Source organism: Pristiophorus japonicus, chromosome 15 (genome assembly GCF_044704955.1).
Source record: "Pristiophorus japonicus isolate sPriJap1 chromosome 15, sPriJap1.hap1, whole genome shotgun sequence".
In the NCBI taxonomy this organism is placed as follows: Eukaryota; Metazoa; Chordata; class Chondrichthyes; family Pristiophoridae; genus Pristiophorus; species Pristiophorus japonicus.
The window spans coordinates 110,988,498-111,016,198 of NC_091991.1; the positions used below are offsets into that span (position 1 = coordinate 110,988,498).

The 27,701-nt window shown below is 44.2% G+C and overlaps 1 protein-coding gene across 6 annotated transcripts in view; it reads left to right on the plus strand.

Moving 5' to 3' along the window:
- usp42 (ubiquitin specific peptidase 42) overlaps positions 1–27,701 on the plus strand; it is a 94,286-nt gene that overhangs the window by 3,190 nt on the left and 63,395 nt on the right. For 5 of the 6 annotated variants that reach the window (XR_011596805.1, XR_011596802.1, XR_011596804.1 and 2 more), the window contains exons 2-5: positions 9,549–9,706; positions 11,249–11,513; positions 20,949–21,158; positions 23,543–23,653. Coding sequence is in view for 1 of the 6 variants with exons in the window: in XM_070900781.1 (XP_070756882.1) it covers positions 11,255–11,513; positions 20,949–21,158; positions 23,543–23,653 (580 nt within the window). In the remaining 5 variants the exon portion in view is untranslated. The remainder of the gene's footprint in view (positions 1–9,548; positions 9,707–11,248; positions 11,514–20,948; positions 21,159–23,542; positions 23,654–27,701) is intronic. The other variant, XR_011596803.1, reaches the window with a different exon arrangement.

The window sequence follows — 27,701 nt, forward strand, 5'->3', positions numbered from 1 at the left end:
GTTGCTTAGATAGCAGCGGCATCTGTATTCGATTGTAAGAGCAGTTTTTGTGCAGTGTGAAAGTTCTGCAGAATACCATTGGTGTTGATCTGCTAGGGAAATTTTGCAAGCATAATGAAGATTTGAACTTTTTAATTAAATATTGCGTTTATATAGCACTTGTATCCATGTCCACTTTTGGAATGCACGGCTGTTACTATTGCACACACATTTGGAGCCACACTGCCATTTAATTTACCCATCCCTTGCAATGGCCATGGAATATAATGTCAGAAGACTTCAGAAAGGATCTAGATTGTGGGGTGGGGAGTATTGATTTATAATTTAGGCTAATTATATCCGTTGACATGTCATGTATGTCTTGTTAAGTATGATTATCCCCGTAATTACTGTGGTTTTTAAACAAATTTCAATATTTACATAATTTGACAAAATATGAAGTTTTATTTAACATTTCGCAAGTCAAATAGTGATGTGATCATCTTAGGATGTAAACATTTTATCAAGCTGTGTAATTGTCTGAGATACTCAGTCTATCCAATAAATTGGGCAATAGGGTGCATCCGATTTAAGAATATTCCCAGTCAACATCAGTGTTTGTTGTCTTCGCACTTCAATAGGGAGAGGGATCTACAAGAAATGTAACCAGTAGAAATATAAACAAAACAGGAAAAGAGAGCACAGGAAAGAATAAAATAAGGGAGAACATTGACGGCAAGGGAATAAATAGAATTATAGAACAGGAGTCTAAAAAGATGGTTCAATGTAAAGTGAGAGGAAATCCTATTAAAACTGAGTAAAACTATCTGTACAGCAATGCACAGTGTCCGTAATAAAACTGGAGCTGGAGGCAATCGTGCGTTGTGAGGAACCAGACATAATAGGGATTACTGAGACATGGCTACAGAAAAATCTGGACTGGGAATTAATAAACATTGCAGGGTATAACATATTTAGAAAAGATAGAGAGGGGAAAAAAGGGAGTTGGAGTAGCTGTACTTATTGGGGATAACAATGGCAATAGAAAAAAGTGACGCAGCTATCAGCAAGACGAAAATAGAATCCATATTGATAGAGATAAAAGATAATAAAGGATCAACAAAAGCAGACATTGATGAGATTCAATACCGCCTCCAGTGCGCCAGCGCAGCCTTCGGTCGCCTGAGGAAAAGTGTTTGAAGACCAGGCCCTCAAATCTACCACCAAGCTCATGGTCTACAGGGCTGTAGTAATACCCACCCCCCGAGACGTGGACCGGGTACAGTAGACATCAAGTCGCTGGAGAAATACCACAACGATGCTTCCGCAAAATCCTACAAATCCCCTGGGGGGACAGACGCACCAACATCAGTGTCCTCGTCCAGGCCAACATCTCCAGCATTGAAGCACTGACCACACTTGATCAGCTCCACTGGGCAGGCCACATTGTCCGCATGCCAGACACGAGACTCCCAAACCAAGCGCTCTACTCTGAACTCCTTCATGGCAAACGAGCCAAAGGTGGGCAGAGGAAACATTACAAGGACACCCTCAAAGCTTCCCCGATAAAGTGCAACATGCCCACCGACACCTGGGAGTCCCTGGCCAAGGACCGCCCTAAGTGGAGGAAGTGCATCCGGGCGGGCGCTGAGTGCCTCAAGTCTCATCGCCGACTGCATGCAGAAAACAAGCGTAGGCAGCGGAAAGAATGTGCGGCAAACCTGGTTTCCCCCCCCCCCCCCCCCCCCAACTGTGGCTCTCAAATTGGACTGTTCAGCCACCTATGGACTCATTCCAAGAGCGGAAGCAAGTCTTCCTCGATTCCGAGGGACTGACTATGATGATGATGTAGTCCACAGAGCACCTAATAGCATAAGGGAGGTGGAGGAAGAAATATACAGATAAATTAGGGACATGAGAAAAAAACAGAATAATAATCATGGGGGATTTCAACTACCGTGGTATTAATTGGATGCAAGAGGCAGGAAAAGGGGATATTGGAATGGAGTTCCTACAGTGTGTACAAGACTCCTTTCTAACCCAATATGCAAAAAGCCCAACAAGTGAGAATTAGCTATTGGATCCAGTAATGGGGAATGAACCAGAGCAGATAAGAGAAGTAAAAGTAGGGGAATATCTGGGCAGTAGTGACCATAATATAATACAATTTAAGATGCTAATTGTAAAAGACATAAGTATGATGAAACCCGGGGTAATAGATTGGAGAAAAGCTGATTTTGAGAGGCTGAGAATAGAACTTGGGAAAATAAAATGGGCAACAATATTGACAAAAAACTATGGGAAATATTTAAAACAGTGTTCAGCAGAATGCAGAAACAATATATTTTGCAAATAGGAAAGAACAAACAACACTAATGAGAATGAATATGAATAAAAGACATAAGGGAACAATTGAGGGTAAGGAAAGAGGCATACGTTAAGTACATAGACAGCAGGGAAGTTCATGCTGAGGGAGGATACGAAAAGATTAGGAGCGAATTTAATTATCAAGGAACATAAAACAAAATAGTAAAATATTTTCCAGGCACATCAATTTAAAAAAGGAAGGTTCGGGTGGGAATAGGGTCATTAGGGGATAGACAAGATAATACCACAGGTAACGATAGAGAGATAGCAGAAATATTAAATAATTATTTTGCTTCAGTATTTACCAGAAAAGTGGACATGACATTGGATGATGAGATTAGTAATGAGATAAGTACATTTAAAATTAAAAAGAGGGGATATATTAAATAAACTAATCAAACTCAAAAGAGGATAAAACCCCTGGTCCGGATGGATTGCATCTGGATATTTTTAAAAAAATCTAGGGAAGAGATAGCAGAGGCATTACTACACATATTTAATCATTCATTAGATGCTGTACCAGAGGACTGGCTGATAGCTAGCATAATACCTATATTTAAGAAGGGGAATAGAACATGTCCAGGGAATTATATACCAGTCAGCTTAATATCGGTGGAAGGAAAAATAATGGAATCCCCACTAAAGGAGAAAATAGAAGAACATCTAGAAACCAAAAATATAATCATGAATAGTCAGTAAGGAATTCAAAAGGGAAAGTCTTGCTTGACCAACCTCATTGAATTTCTTGGAGGCAAGAGAGAGAGTAGACAATGGTAATGTAGTAGATGTAATTTAACTAGATTTTCAAAAGGCCTTCGATAAGGTGCCCCATAATAGACTGTTGAACAAGCTCAGAGAATGTGGAGTCCGGGGACAAGTGGCAGAATGGATAAAAACCGAAAATGCTGGAAATCTCAGCAGGTCAGGCAGCATCTGTGAAGAGGAAGCAGACTTAATGTTTTGGGTCGATGACACTTCATCAGAACTCGTCCGCAGTATTTTGCTTTTGTATTAGTTTTCTGCATTATTTTCCTTTTTGTAGAAGAATGGATAGCTAGCTGGCTTCAAGACAGAAAGCAGAGAGTAGGGGTAAAGGGTAGCTATTCACAGTGGCAGAAGGTGGGTAGGATGTTCCACAAGGATCAGTGCTGGGACCACTGTTGTTCACAATTTATATTAATTATTTCAACTTTGGAATCTAAAACACAATTTCTAAATTTGTGGATGACACCAAATTGGAGGGGATAGTCAATACTGAGGAGGACTGCAACACATTAATAAACTTGCAGAATGGGCATATAATTGGCAAATGAAGTTCAACACAGATAAATGTGAGGTATGACATTTTGGTAGGAAGAATAGGGAGATCACTTATTACTTGGAGGGTGAGAGTCTGGGTGGGGTAGAGGAACCAAGGGATCTCTGAATACAAATACACAAATCACTAAGTTGCGACACAGGTTAGCAAGGCCATTTTTTTTTAAAAAAAGCAAACGAAGCAGTAGAGTTTACTTGTCGAGATAATGGGCCCAAGTTTCCACATGATTTGCGCCTGATTTTTAGGAGCAACTGGTGGAGAACGGGCTATCTTAGAAATCGCAATTCTCCATTTTTTTTTTTCTGCAGTTCTAGTCAGGTAGAACAGTTCTACTTTGGAACAGAATTTTTTCTTCAAAAGGGGGCGTGTCCGGCCACTGACGCCTGATTTGAAAGTTTCCACAGTGAAAACGTACTCCAAACTAAAGTAGAATGGAGCAAGTGAAGATTTTTGTAGAACTGAAAAAACCTGTTCTACACATTAAAAAATCAGGCGCAGGTTACAAATTAGGCGTCCAGAACGAGGTGGGGGGAAGGGAAGTCATTAAATTCTATAATAAATCCTTATTTATACTTATACAAATATTATACAAATAAATCCAACCTGAATAAACATTTATAAGCAAAGAAAAGATTAAATAAACCATCTTCCTACCTGTGTGAAAGTGCTTTAGGCAGGCCTTTCGGGACCGAAGGCTGAACGGGCCGGCCCGAGACTTCGGGCAGGGCCCGTCCCCAGCACCAGATTTACAGGTAGGTGGCGTTGGGTCGGTTCGGGGAGGTTCGGTTCGGGGGAGAGAGAGAGAGAGGGGGGGGGGTCAGGTCGGATCCAGTCTGGGAGCGGGAGTCGGGTCGGGTCGAGCCGGGTCCAGTGGGGGGGGGGGGGGGTCGGGTCGGGGGGGGCGGGAGCGCGGGTCGGGTTGGGTCCAGTCGGGGGAGCGGGAACAGGAGGTCGGGTCGGGTCCAGTCGGGGAGCAGGAACAGGAGTGCGGTTTGGGTCGGGTCCAGTCGGGGAGCAGGAACAGGAGCGCGGGTCGGGTCCAGTCGGGGAGGCGGGGAGCGGGAACAGGAGCGCGGGTCGGGTCGGGTCCAGTCGGGGAGCGGGAACAGGAGCGCGGGTCGGGGAGGCGGGGAGCGGGAACAGGAGCGCGGGTCGGGGAGGCGGGGAGCGGGAACAGGAGCCCGGGTCGGGTCCAGTCGGGGAGGCGGGGAGCGGGAACAGGAACGCGGGTCGGGTCCAGTCGGGGGGGCGGGGAGCGGGAACAGGAGCGCGGGGCGGGTCGGGTCCAGTCGGGGGGGGGGGGCGGAGCGGGAACAGGAGCGCGGGTCGGAGCAGGAACAGGAGCGCGGGTCGGGGAGGTGGGGAGCAGGAACAGGAGCGCGGGTAGGGTCGGGTCAGTCGGGGGGGGGGGGGGGGCGCGGGTGTCGGGTCTGGTCCGGAGGCAAGGGGGGAGCGGGTGTCGGGTCTCGTCCGGAGGCAGGTGGGGGGGGGAGTGGGAGTCGGGGGGGGGGAAGCAGGAGCTGGCCGTGGGAGGAGCCTTATTCACGAAGCCCCAGTGAGGCCATTCAGCCAGGGCTAGGGGCTGCGTGCTTCGGGCCCTTCCCACACAGTTCAGCGCCTGGAGCTACTGCACTTGCGTGCCCACTGTAGCGCGCATGTGCAAAGGTCCCGGCACTGTTTTCAGCGCCGGGACCTGGCTCCGCCCCCCCCCCCCCCCCACAGCTCGTGCTGGCTGCGCCGAGGGCCAGAGGACCTGCAGGTAGGTGGAGAATACCGAGGATTTTTTTAGGCGCACTTTGTGGCGCGAAAAACGTGCGTCCAGGTCGGGACTGTGCCGTTTTAGGCGCGTGTGGAAACTTGGGCCCATAGAATTGAAAAGTAGGGAAGTTATTCTAAACCTGTTTCGAACTTTGATTAGATCACACTTCAAGTACTGCATACAGTTCTAGTTGCCATATTATAAAAAGGATGTAGAGGCACTGGAGATGGTGCAGAGAAGATTTTACAAGGATACCACCAGAAATGTGATGGTATATAAGGAAAGGATGAACAGGCTGGGTCTCTATTCTCTTGGAAAAAAAAAGGCTGAGGGGTGACCCAATAAAAGTCTTTAAAATTATGAAAGGTTTTGATACAGCGGATACAGGGAGAATGTTTCCACTTGTGGGGAAGAGCATAACTAGAGGCCATCAATATAAGATAGTCACCAAGACACCCAACAGGGAATTCAGAAGAAACTTATTTACCCAAAGCATGTTGAGAATTTGGAACTTGCTGCTACAGGGAGTGGTTGAAGCGAATAGTATCGATGCATTTAAGGGAAGGCGTATGAGGGAGAAGGGAATAGAGGGTTGTGTTGATAGATTTAGATCAGGAAAGATGGGTGGAGGCTCGGGTGGATCATAAACGGATTGAACATGGGCTGGTTGGGCACACATCCTATGTAATCCTATGTAGTTATCTTAGCAAAGAGTCAAACAGTAGAGCACACTATACATCTCGAATGGGGCATGCTCTATGCATTAACTGTTAATCATCGAATCATACATTTAGCAACGTCTCCTTGACCTGTCAATAAAAGTTATTTGGATTTTATTTCTTACCGCCTTGTATGATGTTGACTTCACAATGATTTTCCCAATTTTGGCCACAACTGCCGCGTGAGTGGAACAAGCGTCCGATAGTCTTAATTGCGATTGGCATTCTCTTCTGTTGTGACTGGCTTTGGCAGCTTGGTGCTGCAAGGCACTGTGTAGTGGAATTGTGGCATGTGTCTGCATTTGTGATTTCCCCATGCAGCGCGAGTTCCTGATGTTGGAGAGGTGCTGACATATTTCCACTGTGTGATAATTAGTGTGCACCGTTGGTTACAGTAATTGCTCAGTTCACCCACTTTACTCAGCATTTCTTGCTTAAGAATTCAAGGAAGTAACCACCGAATGTCAAAGTTAATTATAATTTACTTTTTTTGAAACCACTGATCCCAGTTTTATTTGCCCTGTATTCTAAATGTGCTGTGACTATTTTACTGTAGCAAGGTGAGGCGTTATCAGTGCTAAGAAAGGTAACTCATTTCTATTTTAAGCAGCCAGTGTCGGCATCAAGCCCTTCCAGGTCGGCTATATCCTAGCCCGTTGCAGAGTAATGCTTCCTCTGATGTACCCCAACAATGAGCCTGAATTGGCCACATCAGAGGAGCACTTCAATTGCACTGTTGTGTGCAACTGTTGGCCTTTTAGATTGTTAAATTCCTGACAGCCAGTTTCAGATTACAGGGAGCTTTGAAGTACAGGCTCCTTCCCATTAGTTGGAATGAGATTATTCGAACATGTTATCTATCGCCGTCTGAGAAAACTTTCTTTCCGGTCGTCTGGGCTGGATTTAAAACTAGATCCTATGGGTATTGTGCCATCCAGTCTCCTATAGGTTATACCTACAAGATTATTGGAATTCAGAGTTATATGCAGTGTCTTCCTTAACAGACAAATTGAGATACAGTGTGACTTGCGTAAAACAGGAATATAGTGGCTATATCATTTTTCAGCGATGAGTTGAAGAAATTGTAGGCAATTTTCTGATAACATTGGAACAGAGTTGACTTCAGTTTACAGTGCACTTTTCATGAGAACATGTCTTGATTATAGAAAATGATAACTTTTTAAAAATTGGTATAAAAGGTTTAACAATACTCGTTGGAGTTCAGAAGGATGAGGGGTGATCTTATAGAAATATTTAAAATAATGAAAGGGATAGACAAGATAGAGGCGGCGAGGTTGTTTCCACTGGTCGGGGAGACTAGAACTAGGGGACGCAGCCTCAAAATACGGGGGAGCCAATTTAAAACCGAGTTGAGAAGGAATTTCTTCTCCCAGAGGGTTGTGAATCTATGGAATTCTCTGCCCAAGGAAGCAGTTGAGGCTAGCTCATTGAATGTATTCAAGTCACTGATAGATTTTTAACCAATAAGGGAATTAAGGGTTATGGGGAGCGGGCGGGTAAGTGGAGCTGAGTCCACGGCCAGATCAGCCATGATCTTATTGAATGGCGGAGCAGGCTCGAGGGACTAGATGGCCTACTCCTGTTCCTAATTCTTATTTTGATGATTATATATTTTTTGTATTATACTGATACATTACAAAAATCTGAAGGAATAAAATTGGATGGCTTAATTCTTGTTGAGTTGCTGATTGAGCTATTACGTGGCAGACCTGGCCTGGAGCTGCTTGACTGTTACAAAAAGTCTCACCTTTCCAACTTTTTAAAATAACTTCTGTGTCTTTAACGCTTAATAAATATTCAGTTATCTCCAGGTTTCCTATGCTGGAAATCTGTAAATTAAAAGACCATTTAACCCTGAAGTAAAACCTGTGCATCAGTGGACATAACATGAGAATTAGGAACAGGAGTAGGCCATACAGCCCTTCGAACCTGCTCCGCCATTCAATAAGGTCATGGCTGATCTTCGACCTCAACTCCACTTTCTTGCCCGATCCCCATATCCCTTGATTCCCCTAGAGTCCAAAAATCAATCTATCTCAACCTTGAATATACGCAACAAAAAAGCGTACAGCACAGAATTGCTGCACGCTTTTTGAACAGGAAAAATAACTAGCCTCCAACTGTCCTTAAATAGACATTAATCTTTCGCCCCTTTGTTCTTCACTTAAATCAACACTTTCTCCAGACAGTGTTCTGCCCATTCTTCTCAACATAAAGGCATTGGTTTCCATGTGGTCTTTGGTGAGTGTGGCAGGCCTTTGTGTTCTTTTCCTCTGTTCACTGCAGTGGGATGCACTGGGCTTATTTTTTTATATTAATGTGGGCGTCGCTAGCAAAGCCAGCATTTATTGCCCATCCCTGATTGCCCTTGAAAAGGAGCCGCTGCCTTGACAGCCGAGCCGCTTCAGAGGGGCAGTTAAGAGTCAACCATATTGCTGTGGGTCTGGAGTCACATATAAGGAGGGCAAGTTTCCTTCCCAAAAGGACATTAGTGAACCAGATGGGTTTTTACAACAATCCGTTAGTTTCTTGGTCACCGTTACTGATACTAGATTTTTATTCCAGATTTATTTAATTAACTGAATTTAAATTCCCCTGCTGCTACGGTGGGATTTGAAGTCACGTCTCTGGATCATTAGATTACTAATCCAGTAACATAACCACTATGCTACAGTTCCCTGTTAGCTGATGGTTCAGATGAAAATGACGGGGAAACTTGCAGGGCTATAAGGAAAGGGTAGGGGAGTGGGACTGATTGGACAGCTCTACAGGCACGATGGGCCGAATGGCCTCCTGTGCTGTATGTTTCTATGATTAATGGAAGATTGCCACTGTAAACCGGTGTCCTTCAACCATGATGTTACATGAAAATACATCAGCGTGCTATAGCTTTCGAAAGCTAATGTTGAATATTCTATACCAAGGCTTATTCCCATCACAGCTGCAAATATGTGCTATTGTGAAATTTTCTAGCCATATCTATTTTTGCATTAACTTGATTGAATTTTGATTTAAAAAAAAAAAAAATTTCTGAGTGCACATTGACTTTTACTTAGAGATTTTCAGTTCAGTTTTTTTAAAGATCTGTATTAGCTTTAGGAAGATTCTCCTAGCAATTCCGATGCATACTAGCTAAAGTCACTTGCAGTGGCCTCAAGTTCTATGCTAACTTCCAGGGCAGGTCCAAAGTGAACCGAATCTGAAAACCGGAGACTATCATCAAACATAAATAGCACAGGGATAAGAAATGGCAGTTTCCACAAGCACCATCAAACGAGCCCAATTATCTCTCCCTTGTTCCAGTCGTGTTTTTTTGACAAGTTTCACGTGTAGGGAGCCTAGCTGCCCTGAATTGATACCTCAGTCCTTTCCCATACGTGAACAGGGTCACCACAGGAGTAAGACCATGGACATTAAGAACCTCCCTGTTGGAGAGACCTGCGTCATCAGCCAAGTGATTCCCTGTGGATGTTCCTGAAGCTTCATAGCCCTCCCACTCTCAAGACAAGCTTTCATCCAATGCCTCATCAGGAGTCCAATAAGGTATATAGATTACTGCGTATGTACTTCGGATGCACTTTGTGCTGGGACGGAGGTTCTCTCTAGGTTTTGACTCTTATCATTAACTCAATTGGTAGATAGAAAATCAGCTCATGATGTTCATCAAACTATTTGGCATATTTCAGTTTCAGTCCGTGTCTCTTTTTTTCCCCAAATTGATTGTGTGTATAATAAGCAGTGGCCAGAAATGGAGAAAGGCATCTCTGGTCCCACAGCATTGGCCAGAAAATTATTTGGAATCTCCTTTTGCCTACCCTACAATATTCTTCACACAAAAATAGTGTCTGTACTTGACCACAACAGGGCGTTGCAGATACAAAATACTAATAGTTAAATAGTTAAACCTTTAAAAAAAGGTTTATATCTTCCTGTGAATGGTTCCCACCTACAACCCAACATTCACCAAGAGGCACAACTTGTTCATCGCAGTAAGGTGTTTCATGGGAAAAGTGAGAGGTTTCTCGCATTCTTGTCCTCTTTTCAAAGTTTTCCCTTGTGTTTTTTTCTCACCATAGGGGATAGGCTGCCTTAAGTATTGCATTTTCTGGCTTAGAACTAACGAGTATTTGTAAGACAGTGGCGTAGAGTGAATTTTGATGAAACACGCTAGGTTTAGAAAGAGTGCATCTCTTCCCCTCTCCCCATACCAACTAGGTAGATCCCAGAGTCAAATCTGTTTGTTCCAGGTGTTCTCAGCTAGGGCAGCAATAAGGACACTCTAATTGGCTTCAGAACCTTTTGGCTAGGAAAGCAAACTTCAGAATTCGCACTCCTAATTGCCATATAGCACCCCCTGCTCAGAAATGTACACGTGCAGACATTGGATCAGAACAGGATTGAACTCAGCTGTGACGTTGCCCCCACCCCCCAAAAAATGGTTGAATGCCATATTGGCATTAGTAACCCTCATGAATAATGATCACTTAGGCAAAGTACTGGAGGGTAACTGGCGCTGGTGGAACTGTACACCAAGCAAGAAGTCAATGCGTTGCAGGTGCGGTGCAAAATGTAGTATTGACAATATTAGAAGTATAAAGGCATTCAGTATTGCAACAGTGTTGTGTTCAATAAGTACCTTAAAAGGCAGCTGTGAAAATATATTTTGAGCAATTCATGACTTTTCCTCATGCTTGAGGCATCAAAATGTGTGAGAAAGTCTAAAGAATGAACATAAAATGAGACATTTTTGTGTTCAGACCATTAAAAATTTTTGGAAGCCAGTAAAAATGAGTTAAAATCTGAACTTGGGTATGAACTAATTATTTGTACCTCTGCAGCAAGTTGCATGGTAAGAAAGTCGTGTGAGATGATGCAGTGCTCTCATGGCAGAGAGTCAAATTTCCCCCTTAGGATTTGATAGTTTATGGGAATGTTTATAGTATGGCGTTGAGAACTTATTTCGAAGAATAAGTGAATGCCAAATCCATTATAGGATTTGGGATATTTATAGAGAACCAGTTAAGTTTTAGTAGTTAATGGCTTTCCTGTATATAACTATCTTTTGTTTTAACCATATTTTTGCAGAAATGAATGATGACCATAGTTGACAAAGTGACAGAGGCCTCGAACACTGCAGCTTGCAAGAACCAGACCTGCAGCTCCGTGGCACCTTTCTCTGGAATTGTCAAAGAGAAGAACATGGAGTCAGGGACAGCAAGTTGGGGTACGACATCTCCTATTACAGAGGTACCGAAGAACAAAATCTTAGGACCGATGCCTGGAGCTGCTTTGTACACCAATGCAGTGTCTCTACAAGAGAAATCCAAGCAACCAGTGCAAAAAGATCAAAGTAAGTACAACGTGCAGTTTATTTTGTTGTTGAAAGAGTTAACAGTGCTTTTGCTTGGCATCTGTTCCACATGTCCTGCTCTGGTCTCGCTTGAGGCTGTTTAATTTCATCCTTGTATCCTGTGCTCCCAGTTCAAATTCAATAACTTGCTTGTTTCTATTAGATTGATGCTTTCATCATTTTAAAGAGCAGCAGGGTCGAGTTTCTCTTCCCACTGCCTTTCACCCAGCCGTTCTCTGATGAAAATCACTTGAGTCTTTTAGAGTTCGAGCCCAAGTTCCCACAATTACCATTGTTGTCTTTTGATGAGCTGCCTCCAATGCTTTCAGTATCCTTTTGGATGTCCAAAAGTGCACTCAGTGTCTCACTGACTTGTAATCCAGTGCCGTTGATGCATCTTAGCGTTGGTAGCGATAAATGGTGTACGTACAGTCTATTCCACGAGGCAGTGTCCACCTCTGACTCCAATATTATGCTGCTCTCCTTTGCCCAGGGTCTGATGTTGCACCGCTGATTTTGAAACATAGAAATTTACAGCGCAGAAGGAGGCCATTTCGGCCCATCGTGTCCGCGCCGGCCAATAGAGCCGCACGGCCCTCGGTCAGCAGCCCTAAAGGTTGGATATAAACCTATGAACAATGCCGGAAAGGCACAGAGCACCCAGCCCAACCAATCTGCCTCACACAACTGCGACACCTCTTACACTGAAACATTCTACACTCCACCCCAACTGGAGCCATGTGATCTCCTGGGAGTGGCAAAAACCAGATTAAAAACCCAGGCCAATTTAGGGAGAGAGAAAATCTGGGAAAATTCCTCTCCAACCCATCCAGGCGATTGAAACTAGTCCAGGAAATCACCCTGGCTGTATTCGATTCCCTGCAGTACTTACCATTATATCTGCGCCGGCCAACAAGAGGTTATCCAGTCTAATCCCAATTACCAGCTCTAGGTCCCTGCAGGTTACGGCACTTTAAGTGCCCATCCAGCCATCTCTTAAAAATGATGAAGGTTTCTGCATCCACCACTCCTCCAGGCAGAGAGTTCCAGATCCCCACAACCTTCTAAGTAAAGAAGCCCCCAAATCCCCTCTAAACCTTCCACCAACCATCTTAAAATTATACCCCCTCATAATAGACCCCTCCACCAATGGACTTAGGCCCTTACTATCCACTATGCCCCTCAATATTTTGTACAGCTCAGAGGTCTCAACCACCTCTGTTCCAATGAGATCAAACCCAGCCTATCCAATCTGTCCTCATAACTAAGATTCTCCATTCCAGGCAGCATCCTAGTAAATCTCCTCTGTACCCTCTCTAGTGTAATCATGTCCTTCCTATAATATGGCAGCCAGAACTGCATGCAGTACTCCAGCTGTGGCCTAACCAAAGTATTATACAATTTAAGCATAACCTCCCTGCTCTTGTATTCTATGCCTCAACCAATAAAGGCAAGCATTCTGTATGCCTTCTTAACCACCTTATCCACCTGGCCTGCAACTTTCAGGGATCTGTGGACAAGCACTTCAAGGTCTCTTTGTTCATCTATTAAGTGGCCTACCGCTTAATGTGTATACCCTTTCCTTATTAGCCCTCTAAAGTGCATTGTCTCACACTTCTCTGAATTATCCTAATAAATTATTTTAACGGGCAGTATCATGACAAACACGAGGAGAGTCAAATGGAAGAGAGCAAGTTGAGAGAGAAAATTATTGTTGAGTCACCAAAGAAATAATTGCAATTCAGACTTAAACTTTTATTTAAACATTTAGTTGTACATGAATGTTTTCTGCAATGAGTTTGTTCACCTTGTTTCTGTACTCGTACTGTGGAAATTTGTTTCAGATGAGGCTCTGTCTTGATCAAAAAATCCTGACCAGTAATGAAGTTTACTGAACAAATTTTCTCTTTTGGAAATGTATTGAAAATATGCTGGCGTGAGTTGACAGTACTAAAGGCTTATGGGGTGGGAGTCGCAGGTTACACTGATTTGGGAGGTGGGTGGGGGAACATTAGGGCAGCATATGTACTAAGTTTATGCTTCTAGTCATCCTCTTCATCCTAGCTTTTGTTGCCAGCTTCCCATCGATTGAAAATTTTGAATAAACATTCAATAATCACCCAAATCTTATTTCATTTTACTAATGACTATCCCCTTAATGTGTACAGGTACTTTACATCTCCTTTTACAATATACATTACCAAAGTGGGATTTGGCTTGCTTAATTTATTCCTACAAACAATTGTTCCACCCCTCTTCTCTCCCTGCTTAAATATATTTATCCGTATTAAAACCCACCCTTGCAGCAGCTGCTTAATGGTTCGAGATTTATTGAAATGTTATGAATCTCCCTTATACGCATCAGCAAATTTTATAATACGAGAAATAATTTCCTCATGTTTATGAATATCTTGAACACAAGGTCTCAATCACATGTCTGTGGAACTCTACTAGTCACTCGTTCCATTTTATAACTGAACAACAGGCTGAGGAGTGGCCTGTAACATTCGTGCCACTTAAGTGCCTGATATTGACCATCTCCAACAAGTTACAATCTAACCACCTCCCTTTGTCATTCAGTGGCATTACCATCGTCAAATCCCCCACCTTATTGACCAGATTTCTAACTGGACCAGCCACATAAATACTGTGGCTACAAGAGCAGGTCAGAGGCTGGGTATTCTGCAGCGAGTGACTTGCCCCGGCCTCCCCAAAGCCTTTCCACCATCTACAAGGCACAAGTCAGGAGTGTGATAGAATACTCTCCACTTGCCTGGATGAGTGCAGCTCCAACAACACTCAAGAAGCTCAACATCATCCAGGACAAAGTAGTTTGCTTGAACTGTGTCTCATCCATCACATTAAATATTCACTCCCTCCACCACCGGCACACCGTGGTTGCAGTATGTACCATCTACAAGATGCACTGCAGCAACTTGCCAAGGCTTCTTCGGCAGCACTTCCCAAACCTGCGACCTCTGCCACCTAGAAGGACAAGGGCAGCAGGCGCATGGGAACACCACTATCTCCACGTTCCCCTCCACATCACATGACTTGGAAATATATCGGCTGTTCCTTCATCGTCGCTGGGTCAAAATCCTGGAACTCTCTCCCTAACAGCACTGTGGGAGCACCTTCACCACACGGACTGCAGCGGTTCAAGGAGGCAGCTCACCAGCATCTTCTCAAGGGCAATTAGGGATGGGCAATAAATGCTGGCCTCGCCAGCGACACCCACATCCCTTGAATTAATAAATAAAATAAAAAACTTGCAAAATGTTTTTTCATTTTTCCTCTTTTCCTATTGGCATGCCAGGTTTCAACCCAGCTGGTTAATTTACCATTAACTGAGCATTAACTTGTCACTTCTGGAAATCCAGGTAATTTATATATGCTATTTAACATGCAGCCACTAACTTAATTACGTCCTCTCATGCGATCCTGTATATTTGCAAGTTGCCTGGTAACGCAGAACTTGCATGTACACAAATAATTTATATTTGAACTGCCACCTTAAACTCGGCCTCTCATTGTTCTGCAGACAACCTGTTGACAGCCAGTTTAAACTGATTTCTGTTGTAAGTACTATAGCATTGACATTTAAATTTGAAAGGTATTTTTTAATAACTTAATCTGCGTTTTTCACTGATTTTTGAACCAGAACCCCGTGTTACTACATTTGATCCTCTTGCAAGCAAAAATAAATTGGAATGGTTTGTAGCATTTCCATTTGAAACTCAGTCGGAAGCGCTCCTATTCTCAACCTGTACAACAGAATTAGTTGTATCTTCAGCATGGCTGTGCCGCCAAGCTCCAGCTGTTGATCTTCCTGGCATGCTACAGCTGATCATGACTGTGCAATTAGACTGAACCCATTAACCTGACCATTTCGGTCACTCCCTTAGAAATGAAGAATCTGCATATTATGTAGAATTTACAGCACAGAAATGGGTCATTGAGGCCAACTGATCTATGACGGTGTTTATGCTCCACACGAGCCTCCTCCCACCCTACTTCATCTCACCCTATCAGCATATCCTTCTATTCCTTTCTCCTTTATGTAGATCGTGCTTTAACATGGTCACAGGATGTCTTAAGGTGCTTCACAGCCAATTACTTTTGAAATGTAGTCATAACATGAAAAATAGGAGCAGGAGTAGGCCATTCGGCCCGTCGAGCCTGCTCCGCCATTCAATAAGATCATGGCTGATCTGATCTTGGCCTCAACTCCACTTTCCTGCCCACTCCCCATAACCCTTGACTCACGTATAGTTCAAAAATCTGTCTCTCGCCACCTTAAATATATTCAAGGGCCCAGCCTCCACAGCTCTCTTGGGTGGCGAATTCCCTAGATTCAAACCCTCTGTTAGAAGAAATTCTTCCTCATTTCCATTTTAATTGGGAGACCCCTTATTCTGAAACTATGCCCCCTAGTTCTAGATTCCCCCATGAGGGGAAACATCCTCTCTGCATCTACCTTGTCAAGCCCCCTCAGAATCTGGTGTCAATAAGATCACCTCTCATTCTTCTAAACTTTAATGAGTATAGGCCCAACCTGCTCAACCTTTCCTCATGGCAACCCCTTCATCTCAGGAATCAACCTAGTGAACCTTCTCTGAACTGCCTCCAATGCAAGTATATCCCTTCTTAAATAAGGAGACCAGAACTGTACGCAGTACTCCAGGTGTGGTCTCACCCACACTCTGTACAGTTGTAGCAGGACTTCCCTACTTTTAGACTCCATCCCCCTTGCAATAAAGACCAACATTCCATTTGCCTTCCTAATTACTTGCTGTGCCTGCATGCTAACTTTTTGTGTTCCATATACAAGGACCCCCAGATCCATCTGTATCGCAGCATTTTGAAGTCTCTCTCCATTTCAATAATTTGCTTTTTTATTCTCTCTACCAGAGTGCATAACCTTACATTTTCCCATCTGCCAAATTTTTGTCCACTCACTTAACCTATCTATATCCTGTTGCAGATTCTTTGTATCCTCCCACAACTTGCTTTCCCACTATATAATCACTATATATAGTCACCAGATATAGACAGATGCAGGTGTTAATTGCGCAAGGCAAGGCCCCACAAACAGCAAATGAGATGAGTGATCAGTTAGTTTCTCTTTGGTGCGTGGTTGCTTAAATCTCTGTTCTTCAAATTGTGTCATGGGATCACTTGCATCCATCTGAACAGGCACAGAAGCTTGGCTTAACATTACACCTGAAAGGCAGCATCTCCCAACAGTGCCACACTCCCTCTAACACACTGAGGCGTAAGCCTAGATTGTGATCAAGTTGTCTGGTGGTGTTTTCACTTTCTGTCCCTGATGCAAGAAGGGTACCAACTAAGCCAAGATGGTGCTATCTGCAATCTATTTCTCCATTGTCCTCTAATCTTCCCATTACCCTAAACTGTCTTTTTCATGATTCCTAGTTCCCTTGTTTGGGTGTCTCCTTGTATATTAAATCTTTGCTTGACCTACATTTTTATTTAATTCTATCTTAATATTTCTGATTATCCAAATACTAATTTTGACCATATTAAGCCACTATCATCTCTACATCTTAGAAACATAGAAACATAAAAAATAGATGCAGGAGTAGGCCATTCGGCCCTTCTAGCCTGCACCGCCATTCAATGAGTTCATGGCTGAACATGCAACTTCAGTACCCCATTCCTGCTTTCTTGCCATACCCCTTGATCCCCCTAGTAGTAAGGACTACATCTAACTCCTTTTTGAATATATTTAGTGAATTGGCCTCAACAACTTTCTGTGGTAGAGAATTCCACAGGTTCACCACTTTCTGGGTGAAGAAGTTTCTCCTCATCTCGGTCCTAAATGGCTTACCCCTTATCCTTAGACTGTGACCCCTGGTTCTGGACTTCCCCAACATTGTGAACATTCTTCCTGCATCTAACCTGTCTAAACCCATCAGAATTTTAAACGTTTCTATGAGGTCCCCTCTCATTCTTCTGAACTCCAGTGAATACAAGCCCAGTTGATTTAGTCTTTCTTGATAGGTCAGTCCCGCCATCCCGGGAATCAGTCTGGTGAACCTTCGCTGCACTCCCTCAATAACAAGAATGTCCTTCCTCAGGTTAGGAGACCAAAACTGTACACAATACTCCAGGTGTGGCCTCACCAAGGCCCTGTACAACTGTAGCAACACCTCCCTGCCCCTGTACTCAAATCCCCTCGCTATGAAGGCCAACATGCCATTTGCTTTCTTAACCGCCTGCTGTACCTGCATGCCAACCTTCAATGACTGATGTACCATGACACCCAGGTCTCGTTGCACCTCCCCTTTTCCTAATCTGTCACCATTCAGATAATAGTCTGTGTCTCTGTTTTTACCACCAAAGTGGACAACCTCACATTTATCCACATTATACTTCATCTGCCATGCATTTGCCCACTCACCTAACCTATCCAAGTCGCTCTGCAGCCTCATAGCATCCTCCTCGAAGCATACACTGCCACCTAACTTAGTGTCATCCGCAAATTTGGAGATACTACATTTAATCCCCTCGTCTAAATCATTAATATACAATGTAAACAGCTGGGGCCCCAGCACAGAACCCCGCTACTCACCGCCTGCCATTCTGAAAAGTACCCATTTACTCCTACTCTTTGCTTCCTGTCTGACAACCATTTCTCAATCCATGTCAGCACACTACCCCCAATCCCATGTGCTTTAACTTTGCACATTAATCTCTTGTGTGGGACCTTGTTGAAAGCCTTCTGAAAGTCCAAATACACCACATCAACTGGTTCTCCCTTGTCTACTTTATTGGAAACATCCTCAAAAAATTCCAGAAAATTTGTCAAGCATGATTTCCCTTTCACAAATCCATGCTGACTTGGACCTATCATGTCACCTCTTTCCAAATGCGCTGCTATGATATCCTTAATAATTGATTCCATCATTTTACCTACTACTGATGTCAGGCTGACCGGTCTATAATTCCCTGTTTTCTCTCTCCCTCCTTTTTTAAAAAGTGGGGTTACATTGGCTACCCTCCACTCGATAGGAACTGATCCAGAGTCAATGGAATGTTGGAAAATGACTGTCAATGCATCCGCTATTTCCAAGGCCACCTCCTTAAGTACTCTGGGATGCAGTCCATCAGGCCCTGGAGATTTATCGGCCTTCAATCCCATCAATTTCCCCAACACAATTTCCCGACTAATAAGGATTTCCCTCAGTTCCTCCTCCTTACTAGACCCTCTGACCCTTCTTATATCCGGAATGTTGTTAGTGTCCTCCTTAGTGAATACCGAACCAAAGTACTTGTTCAATTGGTCCGCCATTTCTTTGTTCCCCGTTATGACTTCCCCTGATTCTGACTGCAGGGGACCTACGTTTGTCTTTACTAACCTTTTTCTCTTTACATATCTATAGAAACTTTTGCAATCCGTCTTAATGTTCCCTGCAGGCTTCTTCTCGTACTCCATTTTCCCTGGCCTAATCAAACCCTTTGTTCTCCTCTGCTGAGTTCTAAATTTCTCCCAGTCCCCGGGTTCGCTGCTATTTCTGGCCAATTTGTATGCCACTTCCTTGGCTTTAATACTATCCCTGATTTCCTTTGATAGCCACGGTTGACCCACCTTCCCTTTTTTATTTTTACGCCAGACAGGAATGTACAATTGTTGTAGTTCATCCATGCGGTCTCTAAATGTCTGCCATTGCCCATCCACAGTCAACCCCTCAAGTATCATTCGCCAGTCAATCCTAGCCAATTCACGCCTCATGCCTTCAAAGTTACCCTTCTTTAAGTTCTGGACCATGGTCTCTGAATTAACTCTTTCATTCTCCATCCTAATGCAGAATTCCACCATATTATGGTCACTCTTCCCCAAGGGGCCTCGCACAACGAGATTGCTAATTAATCCCCTCTCATTACACAACACCCAGTCTAAGATGGCCTCTCCCCTAGTTGGTTCCTCGACATATTGGTCTAGAAAATCATCCCTTATGCACTCCAGGAAATCCTCCTCCACTGTATTGCTTCCAGTTTGGTTAGCCCAATCTATGTGCTTATTAAAATCACCCATTATAACTGCTGCACCCTTATTGCATGCACCCATAATTTCTTGTTTGATGCCCTCCCCAACATTACTACTACTGTTTGGAGGTCTGTACACAACTCCCACTAACGTTTTTTGCCCTTTGGTGTTCTGCAGCTCTACCCATATAGATTCCACATCATTCAAGCTAATGTCATTCCTAACTATTGTATTAATCTCCTCTTTAACCAGCAATGCTACCCCACCTCCTTTTCCTTTTATTCTATCCTTCCTGACTGTTGAATACCCCTGGATGTTGAGTTCCCAGCCCTGATCATCCTGGAGCCACGTCTCCGTAATCCCAATCACATCATATTTTAATATTTTCTTTTCTTGGTGGATATATTTGCTTCTGATTCATTGCTAAGTTTCGCTTCCTATTTAATTTTCCTGCTCCAAAAAAGCCAATCCACTTTTGTCCCATTATTATATTGCATTGCTGCACTGCTTAACATTTTCGCTTAAATGAGTGAGGATTCAACATTATATACTAGAGCTGTTAAATCAATGTATTTCACAGGCAATTCATTGCAATTTAGAAGGAATGATAAAAGTTTTACAAGAGCAAGTATTTTCCATTCAAAAAAAAAAGTCACAGAAATGGAACAAATCCACAACGGGGTGTGCCTGTTCTGGAGTTTGTGCTTGGGTGTGAGAGTAGAGGTATCTGACCTGTGCTGTACCTGACCGTGGGATGCTGGATGTTGACACTTAAGTATATACTCAAGTATTTGACTCTCACTATGCCTCATTCAAACTGGTTAATATTGCTAGTGCTGTTCTCGAGACACGTGACCTGGCGTAACTTGTGGAACAAGTGCAATTTTGGGTTGCTCCTTCATGGGAAAGAACCGAATCTTTAGTGAGCACCCCTGCCCTCTTCGTCTGGCACAATCCGTTAAAGCATCAAGTAGGCTGCGTATAGGCTACTGATAACTCAGTCACTTTTGCACTGAAAATGTTTGAATTATCCAATAATTAAGCAATGTAAACAACAGCAAAGTGAGAATTCATTGCATCAAAAGAAATTATCAAATAATTTGATTTAAGTGACTAAATTCAGAGTAGACTGCTGGCAAAAGTAAAGTAATTTAGCACTGCTTTTAGTTGTGCAAGGTATATTTTTAGTTGCCATGCAATTTAGCACCCCAAGGTATACTACATGTAAGGTTCAGGGTGAATCACCAACTTGTTTCTGTCTGTCCCTGCATCATGTTGCACATTTGTGTAAATAGTGTGTACAGTAAAACTGATGCCGAATCCTGCTATTTTGATATAAATAATTTGTCCTGATGTGCTTTGTTTAATGCTAAGGTTTTAAAAATTGTTATTTCCCTCCATTCATTTTACATTTTTAATTTCAGATGCACTGGGCTGTGGCGATGGGATAACACCTCCACAGAAAATACTGTTTCCAGCAGAGAAAATCTCCTTGAAATGGCAACAGATGCACAAAATAGGAGCTGGCCTCCAAAACCTGGGCAACACCTGCTTCCTAAATTCCGCACTGCAGTGTTTGACCTATACGCCACCTCTTGCAAACTACATGCTTTCCCGCGAACATTCGAGAACATGTATGTACATATAGCCTTTCTCTACTGAATTTGATTGTTAATTTCTTTGTCTCCCTACATTATGTACTATACGCGCCCCTGAGTGTGTGTGAGTGGTGAGTTACTGTTGAAAGATGAGTGGGAATGATGTGGTGACTCAGCCTCTGAATCTTCAGTTTTCTACTGTCGTCTCCCACCTCATGAGGGAGTACCTGACCTCTACTAGCATGACTGACGTCAGGGCAGCATTGTATGGGAATCATACATGTAAATCCCTGACTAGGTTAGGAAGGTTATGTTATGGCACTGCTCTCAGTATGTTATGTAATACTAATTTGTCACCAAAAACATTTAAAATATGACCTTAAAACAATTTGCCATCAGCACCACAGATGGTTTACACTGTCGGAGCATGCCCTCTTGTTGAGAATAGCCAAAATCAAATTCCTGGAATGTTGGAAGAGTTATTTTTGGTCTTTGAAGGCCCATTATGGTGGATCTCCCAGAGGCTAGCATTGGATGTATCCTGACATGTAGAAAGTATTAGATTCTTTCTGTTTCTACAGTTATATTTGGGTTCAGTGTACTTCACCAACAGCAACTTGTATTTCTATCCTACCATTATCATAAGATGTCCCACGGTGCTTCACAGGAGCGTTGCAGAATAAAATTTGACACCGAGCCACACGAGATATTAGGACAGGGGACCAAAAGCTTGGTCAAAGAGGTTGGTTTTAAGGAGCGTTTTAAAGGAAGAGAGACGGAGAGGTTTAGGGAGGGAATTGCAGAGCTGAACAGTGACATTTCTTGCTCTCCCCAACACTTAATGTGTCTCTTTAAAGTTTATTGTGTTACAACTTTAAAAAAAAATAATACTATTACAAGCTTTTGAATAACTGCCTGATTGAGTGTGTATTGCTGTATATTATGGTTTAAAATCGTGTTTTTTGTGTGACATATTGTAAATCAGTTTGCAGCAGGTGTTTTTATTCATGTTAAAAGTGTTGCTTATAATGTGTCCGTCCTGTGTCGCACAACAACTTATGTTGATCTGATGTCTATACTCAGGCGCTTTACAGATGTGTATGGAAAAGAAACATGCTTGTACGGAAACTAGGGATCAGGAGGAGTGACCAAAAGCTGGTCCAAGAGATGGTTTTGCGAACTTTTTAAAGGGAAAAGGAAAGATGGAGGTTCTTACGATAAGAATTGGGGGGGGGAGGGGAGTGGTTCGCAAGAGGCCAGAGTCAAAGGACTGTAGAGTTTGATATAGATATAAGAACTGGAGGAGATTTCAGCAATAGGGTGCGGTGAGGCCATGAGGGATTTAAAAACCAGGATTGCAGATTTTAAACTTGATGTATTGGTGGATGAGGAACCAATATAGGTCAGCAAGGGCCAGAGTTATGGGAAGCACAAATTGGTGAGGGACAAGATGCATGCAGTAGAGGTTTGGGCACGTTGGAGTTTATGGAAGGTAGAGTAAGGAAAGCCAGAGATGACAGGGATGTATAAGGACTTCAATGGCAAGGTGGGCAATGTTGCAGAGATGGAAAGAAGCAATTTTTGTGATTTGAGAGGATGTGGACTCTAGCTCTGCTGGGGGCTGAACAGGATGTTGAGGTTGCAAACAGCCTGGTTTAACCCAAGTGTGTGGCTGGTTAGATGGATGGAATCGGTGACTAAGGAGTGGAGTTTGTGATGAGAACCAAGATGATGGCTTTAGTCTTCAGTGTTGAATCGGAAGCAGTTGAGATTCTTACAGGGCTAGATGTTGGCCAAGCAGCCTGACAGTACAGAGTCAGTCGAAACAGATGGTAGAGCTGTAGAGCTGGGTGTAAATGTGGAGGTTGACCCGCATGTCTGCAGTTGATAGTACTCTGGGGCAGCACACAGATGAGGAGATAAATTCTTGGGGGACTCTGAAGATGACTGCGAGAGTGGGAAAAGCAATTGGTAGCGATGTTCTGATTGTTTAGACAGGTAGGTGTAGAAGCATGCAGGGGCAGTTCTATGGAGCTGAACAAGGAGAGGTGTTTGTGGAGGATGGCGCTGACAATAGTGTCCAACTTCATGGGGTTGAAAAGGGATAATGTACCAAGGTCACAGAGGATGGTTTGGGCCTTTTTAGTGTTGTGAAAAGGTCAGAAGTTGGGCTGGAGTGATTTGGACAGTGATTTACGGGAGAGATGGACGCAGCTGAAAGATGATAACAAATTGAAATACCTTTAGAGAGCAAAGGAAAATGAGTGAAGGGGTGGTAATTGATGAAGGCGGAAGGGTCATGTCATACTTGTAACACTTGCTGGAAATTGTTTTGCTAACTTCCCTATTGCTATAAAGCAGCATATTGTCCTATTTACTTTGAGTAAAGAGGCAATAATTGTCATTGTGTTTCCTTGTAGGTAATGAACAAGGATTCTGTATGATGTGTATGATGCAGAATCATATTACCCAGGTCTTTTCCAGTTCTGGAAATGTCATCAAGCCGATGTCAGTCATTAACGACCTCAGACGTAAGAATTGTTTTTTTCCTTGAAGTAACTAACCTCAATAAACTGTCAAGATAACAGTACAATGCAACTTTCGTTATCTGCCTTAGTGTAGCACCCCGCAATGGATGTTGAGAATTGATAACTAGCATCCCCAAATTTTGATGTATGTATGATACAAGAATACTCTTGGCACAGGATTAAAGACAAGCCCAATACAAGTAACCAAAAATAAGTGAATCGTTTTTATGCCATAAGATTAACTTGTATTAGAAGGAGATTGGTATTAGCAGGCTTTGCAGTAAGGTAACATTTTGCACAACAATTCTGAGACGTGGATAATGGAAGTTGCACTGTATGTTTAGAATTTGAAAACCATATTGCCTTTCATGACTTGAAACCACTGACTAGGCCGCTGGTTTGTAATTTTCGTGGAAAAATGGGCGGAATGCAATTTCCCCCAAAATCCTTACTTTAAAAACTCCCGGTATCCCATGTAGCAAAAATGGAATTTGACTTAACAGTCCCTCGAAATCAGTAGACCTGCTGATGAGGGAAGGATTCTTAAAAAAAATGCTGTACTGGATACAGGCTAAGTTTAAGGGCTAATATAAGGAGGTTTTGATGGTGCAGTTTTGCTTTCATAAAAATAATAAAAGCCATTTCATTGATATTACATCTCAATAACCCGAGAATTCATGAGGACTTTCACAGAGCTCGTGACTTCCTATCTAATATCTCAGGGGTTCCTTTTGAAAATGGGCATGCTTGGTGTGCTGGACTGTGCTTCTGTAGACCTTTATACATGAACACTAACTTATCACCTCAGTAACTTAACATTTTATCTGATTTTCACCAAACTTGATCAGTGATTTTTCTCTTCAGACTCGTGGTACCTTTTGATAAATCAGTAGGTGAACTGGATACAGCACCTAAGCACTGACTCGTGACCTCAGTAAGTTAGACTTTTAGATTTTTACCAAACTTATAAGGAACTTCCTCTACACTTGATGCGTTCATTAAAAATGGGAGAAACTTTGCATTTGTGATTACTGATTTGATACCCTGATCAATGCACAAATTTGCAACATGCCAAAAAAAATACCAAAATACCTAAGTGCGAAATGACAGACATACACAAAACAAAGTGCTAAAAGACATTTTTTTGCGAGTGCTGAATTGTTGAAAATCAAGCCCTTTTTAGTTTTAAGATAACCTTTTAATGACTGGACTTTATTCTCTTGATACTTTGCTTTAAAATTTTCTGCCCTCCTTACTCGTCCTATGTATAAAATGTAATCTGTGCAACGGAAAGATTCGAGCTTTCTGAATCACTAGTATAATTTTCTAGTGGCGTAGAGTTGGTGTTGGTTTATCTGAGCAGCCCCCATTAAAACATTTTGGGATTGAAATAAATCATCATGACTTGCTTAATGAAGAGATCCACTCATCATTAAAGTAGTGCTGCTTGCAATACTGGGAATTGTTTATATATCTAGGGTGAATTGGAGGGATGTGCCTCAATTAGCCTATGCAGGACATAGTTGCCAGGGCTCTGATTGGCATATTTCCATATTGGTATAGCTGGAGTGGGTAACGAAGTGGTCGAACGTACTGCCACTATTCTTTGCTGAAATGTGTTTTGTCGGAGCTTTCAGTGAATTCTTCTAAGTTAACTCTATTCAGAAATGTATACTATAATTAATACGGGCGTGTTTATTTGCAACCGTAAAATGCTCTGATTGGGTCCCCTTGATCACATGACCTGATTGCTGTTTGATCCCCTTGGAGGATAAGACACACCCAGCAGTTTCTCTGGAATGTGTAACTAGAACCACCCTGCCTACGTAATCAGTGACTTTTTAAAGTGTAATTTGAACCATTCTGGCTGCCAACTCCAGAGAGAGAGCTCACTCTCGCAGGTTAAGACAACCCTCCACCCCCCCCGCCCCGGCTCTGTCTCTCTCTGTCTCTCTCTGTGTGTCCTCGCTCTCTCTCTCTGTCTCTCTCTCTTCTCCTCTCTTCCCCCCCCCCCCCCCCCCCCTCCCTTCTGTCCTCCTCTCTCTCTCTGTCCTCGCTCTCTCTCTCTGTCCTCGCTCTCTCTCTCTGTCCTCGCTCTCTCTCTCTGTCCTCGCTCTCTCTCTCTGTCCTCGCTCTCTCTCTCTGTCCTCGCTCTCTCTCTCTGTCCTCGCTCTCTCTCTGTCCTCGCTCTCTCTCTCTGTCCTCGCTCTCTCTCTCTGTCCTCGCTCTCTCTCTCTGTCCTCGCTCTCTCTCTCTGTCCTCGCTCTCTCTCTCTGTCCTCGCTCTCTCTCTCTGTCCTCGCTCTCTCTCTCTGTCCTCGCTCTCTCTCTCTGTCCTCGCTCTCTCTCTCTGTCCTCGCTCTCTCTCTCTGTCCTCGCTCTCTCTCTCTGTCCTCGCTCTCTCTCTCTGTCCTCGCTCTCTCTCTCTGTCCTCGCTCTCTCTCTCTGTCCTCGCTCTCTCTCTCTGTCCTCGCTCTCTCTCTCTGTCCTCGCTCTCTCTCTCTGTCCTCGCTCTCTCTCTCTGTCCTCGCTCTCTCTCTCTGTCCTCGCTCTCTCTCTCTGTCCTCGCTCTCTCTCTCTGTCCTCGCTCTCTCTCTCTGTCCTCGCTCTCTCTCTCTGTCCTCGCTCTCTCTCTCTGTCCTCGCTCTCTCTCTCTGTCCTCGCTCTCTCTCTCTGTCCTCGCTCTCTCTCTCTGTCCTCGCTCTCTCTCTCTGTCCTCGCTCTCTCTCTCTGTCCTCGCTCTCTCTCTCTGTCCTCGCTCTCTCTCTCTGTCCTCGCTCTCTCTCTCTGTCCTCGCTCTCTCTCTCTGTCCTCGCTCTCTCTCTCTGTCCTCGCTCTCTCTCTCTGTCCTCGCTCTCTCTCTCTGTCCTCGCTCTCTCTCTCTCTGTCCTCGCTCTCTCTCTCTGTCCTCGCTCTCTCTCTCTGTCCTCGCTCTCTCTCTCTGTCCTCGCTCTCTCTCTCTGTCCTCGCTCTCTCTCTCTGTCCTCGCTCTCTCTCTCTGTCCTCGCTCTCTCTCTCTGTCCTCGCTCTCTCTCTCTGTCCTCGCTCTCTCTCTCTGTCCTCGCTCTCTCTCTCTGTCCTCGCTCTCTCTCTCTGTCCTCGCTCTCTCTCTCTGTCCTCGCTCTCTCTCTCTGTCCTCGCTCTCTCTCTCTGTCCTCGCTCTCTCTCTCTGTCCTCGCTCTCTCTCTCTGTCCTCGCTCTCTCTCTCTGTCCTCGCTCTCTCTCTCTGTCCTCGCTCTCTCTCTCTGTCCTCGCTCTCTCTCTCTGTCCTCGCTCTCTCTCTCTGTCCTCGCTCTCTCTCTCTGTCCTCGCTCTCTCTCTCTGTCCTCGCTCTCTCTCTCTGTCCTCGCTCTCTCTCTCTGTCCTCGCTCTCTCTCTCTGTCCTCGCTCTCTCTCTCTGTCCTCGCTCTCTCTCTCTGTCCTCGCTCTCTCTCTCTGTCCTCGCTCTCTCTCTCTGTCCTCGCTCTCTCTCTCTGTCCTCGCTCTCTCTCTCTGTCCTCGCTCTCTCTCTCTGTCCTCGCTCTCTCTCTCTGTCCTCGCGCTCTCTCTCTGTCCTCGCGCTCTCTCTCTGTCCTCGCGCTCTCTCTCTGTCCTCGCGCTCTCTCTCTGTCCTCGCGCTCTCTCTCTGTCCTCGCGCTCTCTCTCTGTCCTCGCGCTCTCTCTCTGTCCTCGCGCTCTCTCTCTGTCCTCGCGCTCTCTCTCTGTCCTCGCTCTCTCTCTCTGTCCTCGCGCTCTCTCTCTGTCCTCGCGCTCTCTCTCTGTCCTCGCGCTCTCTCTCTGTCCTCGCGCTCTCTCTCTGTCCTCGCGCTCTCTCTCTGTCCTCGTCTCTCTCTCTGTCCTCGCTCTCTCTCTCTGTCCTCGCTCTCTCTCTCTGTCCTCGCTCTCTCTCTCTGTCCTCGCTCTCTCTCTCTGTCCTCGCTCTCTCTCTCTGTCCTCGCTCTCTCTCTCTGTCCTCGCTCTCTCTCTCTGTCCTCGCTCTCTCTCTCTGTCCTCGCTCTCTCTCCTCCTCTGTCCTCGCTCTCTCTCTCTGTGCTCGCTCTCTCTCTCTGTCC